Source organism: Chiloscyllium punctatum, chromosome 7 (assembly GCF_047496795.1).
Source record: "Chiloscyllium punctatum isolate Juve2018m chromosome 7, sChiPun1.3, whole genome shotgun sequence".
Lineage (NCBI taxonomy): Eukaryota > Metazoa > Chordata > Chondrichthyes > Orectolobiformes > Hemiscylliidae > Chiloscyllium > Chiloscyllium punctatum.
Window position 1 is genome coordinate 104,204,016 of NC_092745.1, and position 21,239 is coordinate 104,225,254.

Here is a 21,239-nt window from a genome sequence, read left to right on the forward strand (position 1 = left end):
GAAAAATCAGTATGGTTCATGATAGACATGCGCCACGAATCTTGCTCAAAAAAGCACTATCAAAAAAAAACTTCAGCCCATAGTTTTAAGCAATTCTGTTCAAATTTGTAGAAAACCAATAATCTATAAATTAAAATTACGAACAGCTCTATTTTAAAACAAATAGAACAATAAAGCCCAAAAACAAAAACTACTAAAAGTAGAATGCACAAGTTGGAGACACACAATTGGAATGTCTGCAATATCTTAAATTACTGTTACAACCAGTTGATTTTTTATTTAGTCCATTTCGAAAACTAAGTTCCTTACAATGTATTACAAATTCTATTCATCTTCAATCTAGCATATGTTCTTATAGAAAAATAATTCAGAATCACTCCAGATCATTCATTTTCAGAAGATGACCCTTGTAGTTTCAAATTTCCTTATTTCAGCATCATTGATATCAAAAGCAACACTTCTAGAAAAATCTCAAATGTCATCTTGTTTATATAAAAGAAAATAAACTCAAACTTCTATCAAAAAGCCTATATGAAATAATATTCTGTACAAAATAACATTAAACTGATGAGGCTTCATCATGAATTATATTTTAATGTTCAGGAATTTAATGGAGAAAGGGATGTTTTATAAGGCATGCATTGAACACATCTGATTTTAAAATGGATCATGTCAGTTCTTTAAATGAAACAAAAAATCTACTTAAATAAATGAACTTTTAAACATTTAGTTTGAAAGTAATGTTTGAAAGTAAATTGATGGGATTAAAAACAGAAAATGCTAGAGGGACTCAGCAGGTCTGGCAACATCTGTGGAGAGAGAAAAAGCCAAATATGATTCTTAAAACCTTGTTCTGAAGAAGTCATATTGGACTTGAAATGTTAATACTGTTTCTCTCTCCACAGATACTGACAGTTCTGCTGAGTTTCACCAGCATTTGGTTTTTATTTTAGCTTTCCAGTATCTACATTAATTTTGCTTTTACTTAAGTACTGGAACGTCCATAATGCCTGAGCAATTTCATGTAGCAAATGTCAGCACCTTAAATCACTATGACTTACCAAATCTGAGCTGAGTTAGTTGGCTTCGGTCTCCTTATTTGAGAAAGGACGTACTGGCATTGGAGAGGATGCAGAGGTGATTCACAAGGTTGATTCTGGAGTTGAAAGGGTTGGCTTTTAAGGAAAGATGGAGTAAACTGGGACCATAAACATTGGAATTTCGAAGAATGGGGTGATCTTAAAGAAGCATACAATTATGAAGGGAATAGATAAGATAGAAGCAGGGAGGTTGTTTCCACTTGCGGGTGAAACTAGAACTGGGGGCATATCCTCAAAATAAGGGGGAACAGATTTAGAACAGAGTTGAGGAGCAATGTGTTCACCTAAATGATTGTGAATCTGTGGAATTCCCTGCCCAGTGAAGCAGTTGAGGCTACCTTGTTGTATGTTTTTAATGCAAAGAGGGATGGAGTTTTGAACAGTAAAGTAATTAAGGGTTATGGTGAGCAGGCAGGTAAGTGGAGCAGAGTCCACGAAAAGATCAACCATGATCGTATTGAATGGCAGAGTAGGCACCAAGGGTCGGATGGCCTACTCTTGCTCCTATTTCTTTTGTTCTTAGGACACAATCAGCCTTACCCTAACCCCGTATTTGGAAAAGCAAAACTAACCATATTTTGTGCTCTTGATTGAAATCCAACTACCTCTGATGGAAGTGTGCATGTATATAAGGAAAATATCAGGCTTGGACATGAAATCTGCCATTCCTGAGAAACCTATTTGCACTCAGTATTGAGGCTTGCATTTACAAATTGACTGAACTATTAGTTGCAATGGTAATTCTTCAAAGAAATGGAAAACTAGGGTAAAGGCAAAACTAGTGATTGAAAGTAACTGTAAACAGTACAAACTTTGACACAGTAAGTCCATCTTAACAGCATTGAACTTTAAGCAAGAATTTAAATCATCCAATTACCACAGTTAAAAAAATTACAAAGCATTCATTCATATACATCTATAAAACAATGAATAAGAAATAATGTATACACTTTTCAGAATACAATTTTTCTGAGTTCCCATCAAGTCCTTAGGTAAACGGATTTACTTTAGGACGAATTTCATCTTAGTCATCAGCTGTGACACACAATGAATAAGACAATATAACAAAGTGGAGTCTTCCTCCGATGATGTACACCTGCAGCTGATGTATGGTTCATGGCTCTCGAATCAAACTCAAAACTATAAAATCTTATTGACTGGCAATCTAAACTGTACTTCAGTGAAGTACTCCACAATGTTTATTGGAATGTGATTGATACATGTTGAAAATTATTCCCAGTTGCTTTTCAAAATGAAAATATTTCATTATTGTGACGTTATTCCCATAAAGCTGTTTTGATGGATATCCTAAGATAGTCACAGCTATCTACTTCCTATACAAAATCTTACATTGTTATTATTGTGAATATCCTTGCCAATACCGCATCAATCTTCAGTCACAAAAGGATCCACAGAAGACAGTGAAGCTTGGCACACTCGAGAAATGAGAAGCCCTATCTCCACATTGCCAAATCTGGTCTCATCAGTAATTCTGAAGAGGAGGCTGTATAAATGTTCTGTTAGCATGGCTCAGTTATATTACTCTAATGAAAGAACTGAAGGAATGTTTCCTTGATAAATGTGCAGTGTCTGCAATGAGACATCAAACCAAGGCTCCATCCAGTTGTTCAAACAGGCATGAAAGATTATCTTGTATGATATGAAAACATATAATGAGGTTCTCCCCTTATCATGGGGAATGTCTGTTCCTCAACCAAAAACAACAAGGGAGGAGTGACTAGTAAAGTTGATCTTCAGTTTTGTTGTGAAGATTCATTCTTTGCAATGATAAACTGTTTTGACAAACTATGTCTTCTTCAAGTCACAGAAGTGACATAACATCTAAGTTATAAAAAAAAAGTTTTCAATATTTGAGCAAAAAAATATTAGGATAGATATTCCTGGATTTGTTCCCAATCAAACTAAACCATTTAATTCAGGGATAATAAAAGCATCAAGCAGTTGGAGCACAGTGCTGTAGATAAATTTGTATTACTTATTTCTCTTCAGGCTAAACAACAGTATTTTCAGTAATTTGTGTGGATTCATTTTGAACGAACAGACAGTGTGTTATAGATTGTGTAAAAGCTTAATTACAAACAACATCGTTTATTCAGCAGTTAGCCTGTGGTTACTGGGTTGGTCCCTAAGATGAAAGTTGGAGTAAATTGAGTTTAGAAAAATTAATAGGTGATTTCATTAAATCATATAAAATTCTGAAGGGTCAACATTGAGAGGTTGAGGGGAGAATCTGAGATTAAAAGATATTCCTGTACTCAAGACAGTTGTGAAAATTTGGAATTTTGGATGTATTGTTGAGTGTGTTTAAGGTGATAGATTTTTGTACCAGCAGGAAAAAGGATGTGATGTGTGAGCAGGAAAGTGAAGTTGAGGCAGAAGGTCTGCCATGATCAAACTGAATTATGGAGGCGGCTCAAGGGGCAATAGAGACTTCTGCTACCATTTTTTATATTCTTACCCATTCAACTGACTGTATAGAAAATAACTCCAACAGATTTATCATTTTGATTAAATGTCATTCTCAAAGAAGTGACATTCTTCAGATGTTTAGTATAAGTCACAGTAAAATATTCCAAGGTTAAAACAAAATGCAGTTGGCATTTATTTTCTGTAAAATACTGGAATCTATTGGTTGACATTTATCTAAAGGCATGACTGTGACACATTCATTGCCATTTTTTGTATACAAGGGCCTACAGCTATTTTGAATTTTAAACAAAACCCAATAAGTGTGGTACATTTAAAACAAAGGTTCAAAAGTAACTTGCATCCGATTCAAAAGTTGGGTAAATTTCATACTAGGAGAAAATGAGGACTGCAGATACCGGAGATCAGAGTCGAAAAGTGTGGTGCTAGAAAACCACAGCGGGTCAGACAGCATCCAGGAGCAGGAGAATCGACATTTCGGGAAAACACCAATTCTCCTGTCTGACCTGCTGTGCTTTTCCAGCACCACACATTTTGACTAAGTTTCATGTGAGGTGACTTCAAGCAGTTATTTGACAGATTTTGAAAGTGCAAAAGCTGGCATGTTACTCTGATCTGACAGTGTGAGACTAACTTGCCTCAATTTTAAATTGTGTAAAAGAACATTAAATATTCAATAAAAGCAAACATTTTATTCCTGTCAAATCTCATTTCTGTACTCTCAGAGTCAGCTTTTGACATGGGAGAAAGTGAGGACTGCAGACGCTGGAGATCAGAGTCGAAAGTGTGGTGCTGGAAAAGCACAGCAGGTCAGGCAGCATCCGAGGCGTAGAAGAATCAATGTTTTGGATATAAGCTCTTGATGTATCACAGATGAATAATTTTTCTTCTTGACAAAATAATGTACAACTTCTGTATCAGAGTTTCTGCCATGTTGCTGTTTTGGTAAAAATTTAAAAGTCTGCAGAATCATCCTTGGACTCCTAGTAATTCTACTGCATTAGACTGTTCACTGTATGGGAGACAAGAATTAATTTATAAACTAAAAATGAGGATATTTTGAATCATTACACTAACTGAGTAAAAACTAATCTGTCCTTTTACCACAGATGGTGTAGGGCCGCTGGTATTTTATGCCCAGTGCTCACAGGACACAGATCAGATCCTGGATGATCCAGAGCTGGAATGGTATTGGTTGATCTTGATAGCATATCCTTAATTCCCTTGTGTCATGGCAGGATGGAATACACTTGAACCTCAATAGTCTTGCATATGTCTGAAAACTTTTGGTTTGCAGTCAATATAGTTTCTGATTCCTGGCAGCTGATGCTAAAGCAGTATATTTTTGCTCTGTAGTATCTAAGTGCTCCAGGAGGTACTCTGATGAAATGTACATCCATTGCCAATGTGACTTCAGAAATATGAGGAGTGGATGGTGGCGTCCACTTAGTTTTTAAATATATTGTCATAGGAATCCTCAATTAAATCAAGAACATTTTATAAACCAAGTAATTTAGGAACAAACAGTCGTGATGAAGTGACAAGAATCTGTTGGCCTGTGTCAGTGTTCAACCAGGTCATAGAGTCATAGAGATGTACAGCATGGAAACCTTTGTTTGGGAATCTAAATACATTTATGGAGAGCTGAACTGCTTTCAATTGACTGGATTGCATCAGATTTGAGAACAAAGAGGGAGGATGTGAGTGATAGCCATCTAAATGCAGTATGTATTCCATCACCATCAATCTATTCCCATGAAGTATTTTTAGGAATTCTTAACTTATGCTTTTAATGATTTCCCATGGGAAAGCTTCACAAGGATTCAGATTGTAGCATTTGACTTCCTGGTAATCTTCTGTTCAAGGCAGTAAATGGCTCAATTTTTAGGTTTTATGTCACTGGAGAGACTTGCTGCGATGCCTCTCTCAAGCTGGAATCAATGGCAAATTTTCTCTGTCATCACTTTCTGTCAGGGAGAAAAAGAACAGAAAAAGAACTTATTAAAAAAGGAGATTTTGCAGTTCAGGGGCATTTTTGAGTACATTCAATTACTGGAACAGCCAGGCAATTGGGGAATTCTGCACTGCATCAGACACAATGAACGTTGCAGCACTACCAACAATAGCTTTCATCTTTTACAGTGTCCCAAGGCACTCAACATAATCAACAACAATATTATTACACTGCTACCGCTTTAGGTAATTAGATTGAAAAGGTTAAAAGGATGTACCTGAAAACTCAAACTATTAAAAATAAAGGCACGGTTCTCCATTTTGAGTCAGAACCACAATATTGGCGCATATGGAGTTCCTGACCTACTGGTTTGCCAGCAACAGTACAAGATCAGTCTGTGCAGCAAATTTGTGCTCTGTTCACTTCCATACTTGCCCCATTCTGGAACATAAGTTTTGCCCCAGAGACTTCTAGTAACATTTCCCAATGTGTGTATGCTGGTTGTATTTTGGCATTCCAATACATTTATACTATACTAGCTTTTGCAAAATATTTTCAGTTTAAAAGGCTCAAATTAAAAGTGAAAATAATTTCAAAAGTATTAAGTATAATTATTATATAAATGATAACTTACACCCAAACTAGACAGGACTCTTCCATTAAGTTGCATAAAATAGTTGTTTCAATTACATTTGCGATTAATTGTTTAGCTTCTTTTGTTATGAAGTTATCAAACGATCCTCTAAATGCTTAATTAACTATGAAATGCACTGGCACATCCTGTGATTGTGAATGGTTAATGCAATCCCTTTTTGCTTTTGTCTGTTGTCCACTGGTACTCGAGACCTTCTACAACTAGCAGACATCACAGAAACCAGACAGCATAGTCAACATGGACAATAAATTTATTCTTTAATTTACAAAGTTTCTTCTTTATGATATTGTTTTCAATTAGTTGTGCAACTTTGTCCACCACTTTTTAATGACTGTCTTTATTGTTTTATTTACAAGGGATTCATTGATCGAGTCCCTTTGCCACTTACTTTTCATTATCAATAATCAATAAAACCTTGCACACATTAATGACCTCAATCGGGATTTTGCATTCTACTTTTTATCCTACTTGATAGCACTTAAACTGTGCAGCTCTTCCCTTTCATTACCAGTTAAAGAAAATCTAACAACATACATTTTTGAGTTCAAAACAAGCTACTGTTAAATGATGGCAATAGATTTTATTACTAATTACTAGATGGTTCAACTTGCACCATTGAGCCATATGTCTGGGCCATAGTCATTGACTCAAAATCAAACTTTTCCATTGGCCCCAGCAAAGCAAATTTAATAATACTATTACTACTGAAGGGACTTACAATAAGTGAAGACAAACCTGAAGAAGACCCAAGAATGGCATAATTCAGTGGTAATAGGAGAGCCACATTCAGTAATAAACTTTGAGTGTCTAAACATAGATAGTATTGCAGTATTTATGCTACACATTATAAATAGAATACATAACAAAACATGGACTCAGAATTCAGAAAGAAGGCCAACACCTGAAGTACTACTATATATTCATTCATAATCATGTCAATACCACCCTCCCATGTTCCAGTTCAATTTACTGGTAATAAATTACAGCTTTTCCAATCAGAACTATTGTTGCACCACAATATTTTCATACCTACAAAGTTTTTCCTGGAACTCTTCCACTGGCCTTTCTCTATGTCAACTTTTTTTAATATCACCTAGTTTAAGGGCACTGGTAGATTGAATAACAACTTCGAAGTCAGCCTTTAATTATTTTTCTTATTTAAACCAAATCACATTTCTTGGCATGTCTAAAATTATATTGTTATATAAGTGTAGGAATACTATAACTTTAAGAGAGAGAGGAAACTGGCAAGGACTGAAAGCACAGAGTGGGCTGAACAATTTAAAAATGTAACATTTGATGACACAAATAGCTGGTGATGTGTTGCCTTGGTACAAAAACAAATTCAAATTCAGCCATTTTAAATATGCCTCAGATACCAAACTCCAAACGAATTTGAATTTAATGTTTTGATGACATCAAACCAATGGAATGATCTGATGTTTTGGGGTATAAAACCAGACGTTTTGAACAGTTAGGGAGAAGCAAAAAGCTGCCAAGCACCAACAACTGCCAGCAAAATAGCTCTCTGAAAGGTACCTGTCCGTAAGAAATTTGTGCAGCAGAAGACTGAAGCCAACTTAGAAAAATCTACAGATAAAGTTCAACATCCAAAGTTGACAACTGGGTTTGAAACTGATTTGCTGTAAATTTAAGAGGGAATTTATCAGACCGGTATTGTACAGTGTGAGGTAAAAGATAGGTTCAAGAGAAAGGAGTTGTAAAAAGCTATTGTTTAATATTCTCTGTTGGAATTAAAGAATAAAATTGTTAATTTTTACTTTAAATAGTGACCTCTGGGATGATTCTTTGCCTCTCGAAAGTTAATAGATTATAGCTTCTTTGTGTCAGGTTTAAACTAGTAGAGGGGTTTACCCAGTGTTGTTACAGTTTGGGGGCTCGTTGCCAGGATTTGAACAGTTTGGGTCTCGGATTCGTGATTTGAGCAGGTTTAGACAGATCCAGCCTGAGATTGGACAAATATGAATAGATTTGAGGTAGGAAAAAAAGCAAAAAGTATTATACACTTACTGGTTAGTATCCTAGATCTTTAAATAAAACATAGGTGAGACAATTAGTTTAATTTCAGTTATTTGTGATTGGATAAATTAAAAAAGTAAGAGAAATGGCTCTTAAAATTGTTAAAGATGTTCTGGGGTTTGAAGATGATTCCCAAATTTTCCAAGAAAGTTTAGAAGGAAAAGAAATTACCATACTCTTAGAATTAGCAAAAAGGTTACAATTGGGATTAACCAAGGGCAAAAGTAAAGCTGAAATTGTACAGGAATTACTCAAACACTTAGAGATGTCAGAGAAACAGACAAGTGCAGTAGAATTAGAAAAACCTAAATTACAATTGAGGAAATAGAAGATAAACAAAGAGAGAGAGAGGAAAAAGAGAGAGGGGGACGTTCTTTGCTGAGCAAAAAGAGAGAATTTGAACTTGAGAAGTTGTGACTTAGTCAGCAAAGTCAACATGATGAAGATTAAAAGAGAAAGCAGTAATATATACAAATGTGTCAAAACTCTGCCACATTTGAGGAGAAAGATGTCAAAGCCTTCTTTATTTCATTTGAAAAATTGGCTAGGCAATTGGGGTGGTCTGAGGATTTATGAGTAATGCTAGTTCAGACTAAACTGGTAGGCAGAGATGGTGAGGTATTTACCGCGCTGTCAGATGAGGAGTCAAGAGATTATGAAGAGGTCAAACAGACTATTTTAAGAGCTTATGAATTGGTACCAGAAGCGTATAGACAGCGGTTCAGAAACACAAGGAGGAACCAGGTCAGACTTACGTTGTGTTCAAAAGAATTAAACACAGTCATTTTGATTGATGGGTGCAGGTCTTAAAGATAGATAAGACCCAGGAGGTTCTAACAGAGATAATTCTGCTGGAAGAGTTCAAAAACTCACTTCCAGAAATGGTAAGAATTCACATGGATGAACAGAAAATTCAGGAAGTGAAAAGGGCAACAGAGTTAGCAGATGAATACATGTTGATGCATAAGAGAAGCATCATCCCGTGAGGGATAGAAGTTGGGAGGAGGGGAGATGCTACACTACAAAACAAAAAAAAAGACTAAAGAGCACTGGTGTTTACCACAGGATAAAAAAGAAGCCCAAGAGGGTGAGAAGGAGGTAAAAAGCCTCAGGTGTTTCCACTGTGGTAAAGTGGGACACACAAAGTCACTGTGCTGGTTGTTAAAGAAAGGCACTGTGGGAAAATATGCGGTAAAAGAAGCTAAGGCAGTGGCATTAGTGAATGTAGTAAAGGAAACCCCAAGAAGAGCAGAGGAGCTGCAGGAGAGTGAACGGCCTAGACAAGGGCTGGGTATGAAGTTAGTGCCTGATCTCTATAAAGACTTCACTTCTGTGGGTAAAGTTTACTCAGAAAGAACAGGGAGAGAAGGGAAAGAAGTTATAATTTTGAGAGATACAAGGTCTAACCAGTCTCTAATAGTAAGAGATTAGCAAATGTGTACTCTTTCTGATCTGTTACCCGAGAGTGTGGTAATTTGCAGGATAGATGGACAGAAATTTTGCATTCCCCTAAATAAGACCAGGTTGGAGTGCCAACTCAAGACTGGGGAAGTTATAGTGGGAGTGATTGACAGAGTGTCAGATCCAGGAATTCAGTTTGTTCTTGGGAATGATTTAACAGGGTCCAAGGTGGGAGTGACACCCCTTGTTGTGGAGAAGCCCAAGGAAGACCAAGAAACTGAGAAGTTAAAAGAAAAATATCTTGGTATTTTCCCAGACTGTGTAGTAACAAGATCCCACTATCATAAGTCACACACGAAGCAAAAACTAAAGAGAAAGATGAAAGAGTTGAGGTTCAGTTAGCAGACACCCAGTTTGACATAATGGTGCAGGAAAAAACCTGAACAGGCAGAGGGTCAGACAGAAGAGTTTAGTCCTGAAAAGCTAAGAGACTTGCAAAAGAAAGACAAGATGATAAACGATATATATGTGGATGTGCACTCCGAAAAGGAGGCAGAGAATATTCATGAGGGTTATTATCTGAAAGATAGAATCCTAAGACAGAAATGGAGACCACGGCAGGTTAGTGCACAGGAGAAATGGGCCAACGTGCACCAGATTGTGTTGTTCGTATCATACAGGTAGGAAGTGTTATGGGTAGCATATGAACTACCTGTAGGAGGTCACCAAGTATTGTTCTTTGAGGAGAACGTTGGTAGATTTGAAGGAAAAGATGCAGGATTTGAGGGAACTATTAACAATATTATGTTACAGGTTATTAGAAAGGGAAGAAGCAAATTCCTGCAGATGCTGGAATCTGTATTCCCTCCCGTACTGTAGAGAATTTGGGGCAGCATGGTGGCTCAGTGGTTAGCACTGGTGCGTCACAGCACCAGGGACCCGGGTTTGATTCCCACCTCTGGCAGACTGTCTATTTGGAGTTTGCACATTCTTCCCATGACTGCATAGGTTTCCTCCGGGTGCTCCAGTTTCCTCCCACAGTCCAAAGAGGTGCAGGTTAGGTGAATTGGCCATGCTAAATTACCCATAATGTTAGCTGCATTAAGTCAGGGATAAATATAAGGGTATGGGTCTGGGTAGGTTACTCTTCGAGGGTCAGTGTGGACTTGTTGGGCCAAAGGGCCTGTTTCCATACCTTAGGGAATCTAATCTAATCTGTACTGAAAACACAACGGGTCAGGCAGCATCCACGGAGAGAGAGCAAGCTAATATTGAGTCTAGATGACTCTTCCTCACAGTCAACTTGAGTCAAAATGTTAACTTGCTCGCTCTCCATGGACACTGTCTGATCCACTATCATTTCCAGCATTTTTTGTTTACAGTATCAGAAAGAGAAGTTGGATTTTTGGCTGTTTGGTAGGAGTAGGGTCGAAAGGATAGAAGGAGAGTATGATGGGACTAAGATAGGACAAGGCAGCAGGCAAGAGAGAAGCTACAGAAAGTTGTAAATAGGTTTAGGGAATGAAAAAAATCTTTGAGGAGGTTTCACTGAGTTAGAGAAAGGAAAGGGTGTAATACATGTTGTGTTATGTCTCTCATCTAATATGTCAACATTTCAGAGACATACTCATGATACCATCACTGTTTTACAGCACGTGACCTGAGAGTGTAAAGTTTTCAGACTCCATCCTAACATGGACCACATGACACATGAATAGAAGAATGTTACTCTTTGTAACCGTATAGCTTGTGAAGTATCATTTGTATATATTAATCGGCTGAAATAAAACATCTGTTGGATGCACCAGTACCACATACCCACATTTAGAATGTTTCAGGAGATAACATGAGGTTTGTTGCACCAGGTGGAGATGTCTAGCTGGAGAAAAAACATATCAGGAAAAACTACCAAGTGGGTAATTTTAATCTCAGTGAAACAGCAATCTATTTACTCCTTCCACATCTTAGAGGCAAGGGTGGAAGAGACAGCAAGAGGAGGACAGGACTTTGCAGAGAGATTAGTTATGGGGGGGGGGGGGGGGGGGGGGGATGAGAATTAAAAAAGGTTGGCATGTAATTTTTCCCAGTTGGCTCACCTGCTCGCAGTGCCTTATCTCGGAGTCATGTTTCTGCCGCTGGTTCAATGGGCAGAATTGACGGTGAGCTTGTCAGAACAACTTAAAAGCCAAGCACTGGAGACCAACTGATATTTTTCAGGCGACTTGTGAACAGGCCATCTGTCTGGAAACCGCAGACAACCCTGACATCAAAGTCCCAACCTGAAACAGGATGACCTACCAGTTGGTTCAGGTGGTTTGCAGTTGAGAAAAGAAGTAAGGTGTTGTCCTGCATTCCAGATTGATCCTATGATTGTTGGAACATTAGATAATATAAGGCAAAACAAATCGGCTGTTATTTGGATCAGATGAAATCATCCTTCCTGATCTTTACTGCTGTTAAAGATATTCCACTGTCGTGCACTATTCCAGAAGTCACTTGATGATAGTAAATATGCAGAATGGACAGCAGCCAATGCAGTAGTGGTATGGGATTAACATCCTTTGACAATGCACTGCATAATAATTCATGTAGGATCATCTTGTGTTGTGTTTGTGGCATTAAATCAATTTGTTTTAAAGAGGTTAACAATTGTATTAAAATTGTACACCAGGGAATGGGTTGACAATTTATCCCAGCAAGACAGTGAAGCATTGGAATTCTTGTGGTGCTTTGTTAGAACACACTTTATACTGTGACATGATATAACCATATAATTGGATAAAGTGCTGCTAATTAATTTACATAGCAGCTCTGACTGGGCAGCCCCACAACTAAACCTTTATTAGTTTTGTGCAAACACACAACACAGGATTTTCTGGAAGGTAGGAGTTCCCACTTGAGGCTGAAAATGTAAATATATTACTATTACAGCAATGTAGTTGCAGGATAACAAAAATGGGTCCACAATAGTGAGGAGTACGGAACATTCAACAAGAATAGGTGAATGGGGTAGCACTTCTCATGAAGGATGGCATTGGTGTAATAATTAGAGATGACCTTGGTTCAGAAGATCAGGATGTACAAACAGTTTGAGAGGAGATGAAGTATAGGGGAAAGAAGTCATTACTGGGAGTGATCTATTAGCCTCCTAACAGTAACAGATAGTTTATGACAAAGAATACAAGAAGAAATACAGAACGGATATGATAAAGAAATGGTAATAATCTGCACATAGACTGGAACAAACAGGTTGGCTGCAGTAGCTATGATGAATTTATAGAATGGCTTCAAGATAATTTCTTCAAGTGGCACATTCTTGAACCAACCAGAGACCATGTTATATTGGACGTGGTACTGCATTGTGTACTGTGACAGGACTAATTCAAGACCTCACAGTAAAGATACCCCTCAGTAGCAGTGACCATAATTTGATTGAATTTTATATCTAGTCCGAAAGGGAGATGATTGTGTCTTTGAAGAGTGTTTTAAACTAAAGCAAGGGTGACTATGTGGGCGTGAAAACCAAAATATGAACTAGCATACCCGACTAAGGGATAGATCAACAAAGATGCAATGGCAGGCATTCAGAATCCTCTAAATAAATATGTACCTACTTTAAAGGAAGGTTTCATAGGAGGACCCATGATTAACTAAAGTTAGGGAAATAACATGCAATTGCAGAAAAGGTAATTGCAGGTCAGATAATTGATCAGAATATAAAGAATGGTAGAGGTTAAATCAGGCTAATAAAAACAATATATGAGAGAAAGCTAGCTACAAATGTAAGAATGGATGGCAAGAGTTCTATAGGTATTCAAAAGGAAAAGAGAAAGTTGGACTTCTAGTGAGTAGGAATGGGGAGTTAATAGTAAGTAATAAAAGGCAGAACAAATATTTTGCATTGTCTTCATTGCAGAGGATACAAAAAACATTCTGCACATAGACTGGAACAAACAGGTTACCTGCAGTGTAAATGCAACTGTAAATTAAGAAGTCATAGAGATGTACAGCACGGAAACAGACCCTTTGGTCCAACTCGTCCAGATATCCCAACCCAATCTAGTCCCACCTCCCAGCACCCGGCCCATTTCCCTCCAAACCCTTCCTATTCATATACCCATCCAAATGCCTTCTAAATGTTGCCATTGGAAAGAGAGAAAGCAATTTAGTGAAATTACAATCAGCAGGCAAGCAGTAATAAGCAAAGTAATGGAGTTTAGAGCAGACAAATCCCCGGGTACAGAAAGGCTCTCGTAGGGTCAGAAAGAGAGGTGACAATAGACCACTGAGTTTGATGTTCGTCATAGAGAGGGTATTGGAATCAATCATTAAAGAGGTTATAGGGCCACACTTAGAAAAACCCCAGATAAGTGGGAAGAATGAGTATAGTGTTGTGAAAAAGAAATAATGTTTAACTAATTTTGTTTACTTTGAAGAAATAACTTTCTGTTAATAAATGGGGGTCAGTAGACGACCTGTACTTAGATTTCCAAAGACATGTGCCACAACAATACACAGAGCACAAAATAAACTTCATAGTGTTAGGGATAATGTATTAGCATGGACAGAAGATTTGGTTGTTCGGCAGAAAACAGAGCACACATAAATGGGTCTTTGATGAATGCAGTTCCACACAGGTCATTACTGGGGCATCAAATTTCTATGATTTATAATGAGGGAAGTGACGGCTTGGTAACTGAATTTGCTAAAAAGGAAAATATGTTGTGGTGAAGATATGAGGGGGTTTGAGAAGGATCTAGACTGGTAGAGCTATTGAGCAAAACTCTGATAGATGGTGTATATTGTGGGAAAATATGAAGTTGTTTACTTTAGCAGGAAAACGTTTAACAAGTGTATCACTTGTTAATGAGAATGAAATCTGAGATATAGAGGTACTTGGGTGTTCTAGTGCATGAGTCACAGGAATTTAGCATGCAGTTTCAGCACATAAATCAAGGAGGCTCAAGGCTAATAAGATGCTATCCTTTGTTATGAAAGGACATAAAAGGAAGGATATTATACTTTAGTTATATAAGGCCACATATCAAATAGTGTGCACAGTATTTTGAGTGCAATGTGGTTTCCTTATTTAAGAAAACATGTAAATACATCGAAGGCACTTCAGAGCAAGATTACTAGATTGAGACCCAAAATGAGTGGATTGTCTTAAGGATAGGTTGGACTGGCTGGCCTTGACTGGCATTTAGGAAAATGAGGGGTGACTTGATTGAAGGGTACAAGATCCTGAATGGTCTTGACAAGATAGATGTGGAGGGATGTTTCTAATTGTGAGCTATTCCCTACCTTGGGTCTCTATTTTAAAATCAGAAGTCACCCTTTCAAAACAGAGCCAAGAGGAATTTCTTTATCTCAGAGTTCTGGGTGTCCTCAGAACTCTTCTTCAGAAGGTGGTGAACTTGGGTCATTAAACATTTCTGTGACAGAGGTGGATAAATGTTTTCTTAGTCAGTGGGATCAAAGATCATTGGAGATAGATAAGAATGTGAAATTCAAAAACACAAACATGTCAGCCATAAACATATTGATTGGTGGCAAGAACTGAAAATGTATTGCTGGAAAAGTGCAGGAGGTCAGGCAGCATCCAAGGAGCAGGAGAATCGACATTTCGGGCATGAGCCCTTCTTCAGGAATGGTGGCAAGGCCCATGATGCCAAATGGGTCTTATATTCTATATCCATAAACATCCATCACTAATGGTAGCTGAAAATTTCTACGCCACAATTAGCAAAATGCAAGATTATTTCGTCAAAATAAAGCCAACAGAAATATGAAGTCACAGGTATGACTCAGAAGCACATACAATCAAAACATACATACCAGAGGCTCCAACTCCCGCTCATCAGTCAAGTCAAACTCTGTCACAAAGTAGTAAAAATGCTTGTAGCAGGTATTGACGTGGGCTTCTGCTCCCATGGCAGTAATCCGATCAAAGTGGTGGATGTAAACATGAACAAAGACTCGAAAAAGTCTCGTGAGAATCTTCTTACACAGTTGCATAAAATTCTTGGGGAAAGGAACACCTATGGAAGAGGAGACAAAGTTAAAAGTAAAGAGTTTTGTTTGCCCTCATGTACAATTTATTTAAAATAATACAATTATTTTACAGTTTCCTTTTTATCCATTTAGGTGATTGAGTAGCACAACTGCAAATCCAGATGAGAGTACTGTCAAACTACCTTCATTAACATACAAAGGATACAGTTTTCAGCAATAACCATCTTTGTGCAAAGTGATTCCCCTACTCTTACCAAAGAGGTGGAGGGGAGGGTATGGAAGTACTGGAAACATAGTCAGTGTAAATTATAGGTGCAGCAAAGTGACATTGGCAAACCTTACATTAATGTCTTAGGCACATTGAATGGGCAGTGGTTCTATAGCAATGATGCAGGATAGGGTGAAAGTAAGTTCATAACTTGAACAGAGATACAGTTCTCACATGTTTTCTGTTTCTATAAAAACAAACACTGTGTTGTGGCAAGGTGGTGATGAGCAATTCACTCCACTACTTTTTATAACTCTATCCAACACAATATTCATCAGATTTTTCTCAATAACGAACATGTGCAGAATGTTTCAGTAAATTTGTCATTGATCCAGCCAATTTTCCAGGCTCTCAGCCAAGAACTCCAAGCACTGCCCAAATGTCTACTGAAAGAAGGCAGAGGTTGATCCTGACTTTAAAATAATTGATTAGTGAGTTTTGAGAAGATTTGTAGCTAGTGTTGAGGTTCTGGATGTAGGTTTGCTCACTGAGCTGTAAGGTTTGGTTTCTTCACCATACTAGGTAACACCAGTGAGTCTCTGGATGAAGCATTGGTGGTATGGCCTGATTTTTATGTGTGTGTTTAGGTTTCCTTGGGTCAGAGACATCATTTCCTGTGGTGATGTGTAATACTGACTATCACTTTTCCAATGGAAGGAGTTTGGATTCCAAAATCAATTTTTGGAATTGTTTCTCTGTCATGGGGAAAATTCAAGCTTTGTGTCAACTCCAATGAAACCTCTTAACTTTAAAGACTTCTTTAGGTTTCTCCTCAAATATTCTTAATTAAAGAGAAAGGAGACCCAACCTGCTCATTGTTTCCTATAAATGGCTCCCTATAAATATAACCCAATGTTCCACTATCATAGAGTCATAGAGATGTACAGCATGGAAACAGACCCTTCAGTCCAATTCGTTCATGCTGACCAAACATCCCACCTCCAGCACCCGGCCCATATCCCTCCAAACCCTTTCTATTCATGTACCCACCCAGATGCCTCTTAAATGTTACAATTGTACCAGCCTCCACCACTTTCTTTGGCAGCTCATTCCATACACGTACCACCCTCTGTGTGATCCTCAAAAATATTTTGCATCCCCTCAAATCCCACCATGTTGTACATGTGTTCCTGAATTAAAAGCAGCAGTGGGCTATTTAGACCCTCTAGACAGTTCCATTATTCAATAAGATCATATCTGATCTGATTGATCACCTCCACATCCACAACCCTCACAAGGTTGAGTTCCAAGGTAGTACCACTCACTGCATTAAATAAAATCCTTTCATACCCCCTCTGCTTCTCTTGTCTAAAAAAATATTCATGCCCCTACCACCCCCCAACCCCCAGTCCTGTACTATTAGCTACTGGGGACAGCTTTTTCTTATTGTTTACCGTGTCTCAAATGGTCATAATCAAGCTCACCTCTATGAAATCTCCCCGCAAACTCCTTTGACCAATGGGGAACAACCCCAGCTTGTCCTAACCTTGTAGTTAAAAATCTCATGCCAGAAACTATTCTGGTAAAATTTCTCTGTGCCCTTTCAAGAGCCTTCACATTGTCCCTCCTAAGTGATGATCAAAACTAGAAGCAGTATGCGTGGTCAAAGCGGAGATTTATAAACATTTAAAAATAATTTGCCTGTTTTTAATTCGTTATCTCTGTTAATAAGACCCAAGCTCCCACAGGCTTGGCTAAATGCGCTCTCAACGTATCCTGTCACCTTTGAAGAGATATGCACCTTAACTTCCAGGTTCCTCAGTCTTTGCATACTCTTTAGAGCTGTTCCATTATGTCTATACTGCATCTCCCTATACCTTCTATCAAAATGTATCACCTCAAATTTATTTGCGATAAATTCCATTGGCCACTTAGAATCATAGAATTCCTACAGTGCGGAAGCAGGCCATATGGCCCATCAAGTCGGCACAACCCACTGAAGAGCATCCCATTCAGACCAGTATCCCCATAACCCTGCATTTACAACAACTAAACTACCCAACTTGCACATCCCTGGACATTATGGGCAAAATCAGATATGGGGAGAACATGCAAACTCCACACAGACGGTCGTACAAGGCTGGAATTGAACCTGGGCCTATGATGCTATGAGGCAGCAGTGTTAACTGTTAACCACTGTACTACACCAATTTCTGCCTGCCTGTTTTGCTCAGCTACCTATGTCCTGTTGCAGTCACACCTCCAAGTTGGAATTGTCAAATTTTGCTCTATTGACTAGTATCTAACTTATTTACATACTTAACAATAAAGCAAAAGTCCTAGCACTGAATGTAGGGAACACCTGAGTTTACCATCTTTAAAAGGTCCTAGTTTTTAATTTCCTTCCTAAATCTTAAAAGTTTAACTGAAGAGCCTCAATACACACCTCTGTGTCAATCGTCGTGTCATGCACCTCAATTTTTAACTCATTCCATTCACCGTGCAGAATATCATGCACCCTCACCATGACATACTTTGTTCAGACTCTGTGGTTGCAACATTCCAAGTCATTCCCTCCTATGCATTAGTTTACCCATTAGTGCTGTGGTTCTAACTTAATGTATCATCACCTCCAGCAATCTCCAGTACAGAGTATTGGCTTGAAGGTGGCATATACACAAGGACAGCTGCCATTCCTATTCATCTGGATGGCCAGAAATCTACTGTCTAGAACACATAGCCTGTAGTGTGGTCACCTCCTGGACTGCAGAATCCATGAAACACTCTGGTTCCCAGTTGCTTTGCACATGATTCCGGTTGCCCCTCAAGGCTGGAAAACCTGAGCTCGACCTCAAGCAGCTGGAAACGTTTTCTACACATATAGTCTCCCACAATGTATAATACATCCTGAAGTTTCCATATGCCACAAGAGTTGCAGGCAACAGTTTTCATCCATGCATGATCTCCAAACCCGCTTTCAGAGTCTAGTTAGCACCTTGTTCAAACAATTAATTTCAATTAATCCCTCCTCTGCTTTGTGTAAATAATCATTTGTTTTTACAACAAACATATTGTTTGTGCTGAGGAGAAACCCACATTGCAACATACAGATGGGAATTATTTGTAAAATATAAAGAAGTCAGAGTATTTTCTCACCAATCACTTGCGGAGCAGATGGTGATAATCAAGATGAATCAAACTTTGTCACTAGTCTCAAGTGTGAAAATGAAATGTTACATTATCCTGTAAACAATGCACTCCATTGTGTTGTGAGCAAGTATTTATTTCATTAATGACAGAAGACCCATGTATTCTTGAGTTTTATGTTGAAACATCAAGAGAATTAAAGAAGGTAGCTACCTGTATATTATAATATATATATACACACACACACACACACACACACACACACACATGCTCAAAAACATTTGGGAAAGTAATACCCAACAAACCTCTTCAAAAAAAAGCAAATTGTGTTAAAGGGGCAATGGTAACTTGGTTACATAATCGGCTAAGTATATGAGACAGGAATGGCAAAAATACGTTTGTCTCATTGGAGAGATGCATGCAGTGCAATTTTACAAGAGTGAATCTTAGGACAATTGCATTTCTTGCAAAATAGGATACAGAACTCAGTAATGCAGAAAACTGAAAGCAGGATACTAGCTGAATTCCAGAATGCATTGATAGTCTGCTGAGACAGGCGGAGGCAACTTATGGCAGATAAATGTTCAGTGATGCACTTTGGGAGAGAAACAATGGAGTTACAGAAATCAGCACATTTTCGAGGGCAGTGAATGAACAAAGAAACCCTGGGTGGGTCCATATTAACTAATTCATCAAGGTGCCAAGGCAAGTTAAGGCAGTTCAGGAAGTGCATGTGATACTTGGCTCTAAAAGGCATTGAATTCAAAACAAGCAAGTCATGTTAAACCTTGAAAAGTTACCGTTTTGGTCTCAATGGATATGAAGTCATAGAACAATATGAAATAGAAGGACATCATGTTGTCATTTATGCCTCTTCCAATTTTTTGGTCGAGCTATCCAATTAATTTTATTTTGCCTGTTCTTTCCCATGGTCTGATGGTACATAGGAGGAGAAACGTTGGGCACCACATCTTAAAGAGGGCTGTCAAGGCTCTAGTGAGGCTACAGAGCAGGTTGCCATGATGATTTGAAAGAGTTTACTGGTATGGACAGATTGGAAAAACTGAAAGTGTTGTCATAGCAAAACAGAACAACAAGTGGAGACAAGATAGTAATATTCAGAAGAATGATGGATTTTGACAGAGCAATTAGGAAATCATGGGAACAGACCCTTCAGTCCAACATGTCCATGCTGACCAGATACCCTAATTTAATCTTGTCCTATTTGCCAGTATTTGGCCCATATTCCTCTAATTATTCATGTACGCATCCAGGTGCCTTTTAAATGCTGTAATTGTACCAGCCTCCAACACTTCCTCTGGCAGTTTATTCCATAAATGCACCACCCTCTGCATGAAAAAGTTGCCCCTTAGGTCCCTTTTAAATCTTTTCCCCCCTCACCTTAAACCTATGCCCTCTAGTTTTGGACTCCTGTACCCTGGATTTTATAAATCTCTATAGGTCACTCCTCAGCTTCCGACGCTCAAGAGAAACCTGCCCCAGCCTAATAAGCCTCTCCCTATAGCTCAAATCCTCCAACATCATTGTAAATCTTTTCTGAACCTTTTCAAGTTTAACAACAACTTTCCAATAGCAAGGAGAGCACAGTATTCCAGAAGTGGCTTAAGCAATGTCCTGTACAGCCGCAACATGACCTCCCAACGCCTACCCTCAGTGTACTGACCAATAATACATGCCTGCTGTCAAAGGAAGCTGCCAGCATTCTTAAAGATCCATTCCACCATGGCAATGTTTATCTACAACCTCTACCACTGGGGAAAAGGTACAGAAGCCTGAACACACGCACCAGCTGGTTTCGCAACAGTTTCTACCCTACTGTTGTTAGAATACTAAATGGACTCATATTAAATTCACCTGAACCTGTGTTTTTGTTTTTACTGCTGTTTACCTATTATTTACTATCTATACTACCTAACTCTGTGATCGGCCTGTATTGCTCACAAGACAAAGCTTTTCACTGTGCCTCGGTACACGTGACAATAAATTCAATTCAATTCAATTCAATAAAGGCAAACGCGCCAATCACCTTCACTGTCCTGTCTGCTCGAGACTCTACTTTCAAGGAATTATGAACCTGCACTCCAAAGTCTCTTTGTTTGGCAACACTTCCCAGGACCTTGCCATTAAGTGTACAAGACCTGCCCTGATTTGCTCTACCTGAGGCCACAGCCATTTACAATCTACACTAATGACTTCAGTGAACTGTAATGTATCTATATTTGTTGATTAAGGTGGTAAGGTAAACTGTGG

The 21,239-nt window shown here is 38.3% G+C and overlaps 1 protein-coding gene across 4 annotated transcripts in view; it reads right to left on the bottom strand.

The window, feature by feature from the left end:
• Positions 1 to 251: 251 nt before the first annotated feature.
• Positions 252 to 21,239, bottom strand: part of LOC140480006 (MOB kinase activator 3B-like) — a 59,826-nt gene continuing 38,838 nt past the window's right edge. For 3 of the 4 annotated variants that reach the window (XM_072574490.1, XM_072574491.1, XM_072574492.1), the window contains 2 exons: positions 15,437 to 15,639; positions 252 to 5,515 (listed from right to left, as the gene is read on the bottom strand). In XM_072574490.1, coding sequence (XP_072430591.1) covers positions 5,486 to 5,515; positions 15,437 to 15,639 — 233 coding nt within the window. In that variant the 3' untranslated portion in view covers positions 252 to 5,485. The remainder of the gene's footprint in view (positions 5,516 to 15,436; positions 15,640 to 21,239) is intronic. The other variant, XR_011961170.1, reaches the window with a different exon arrangement.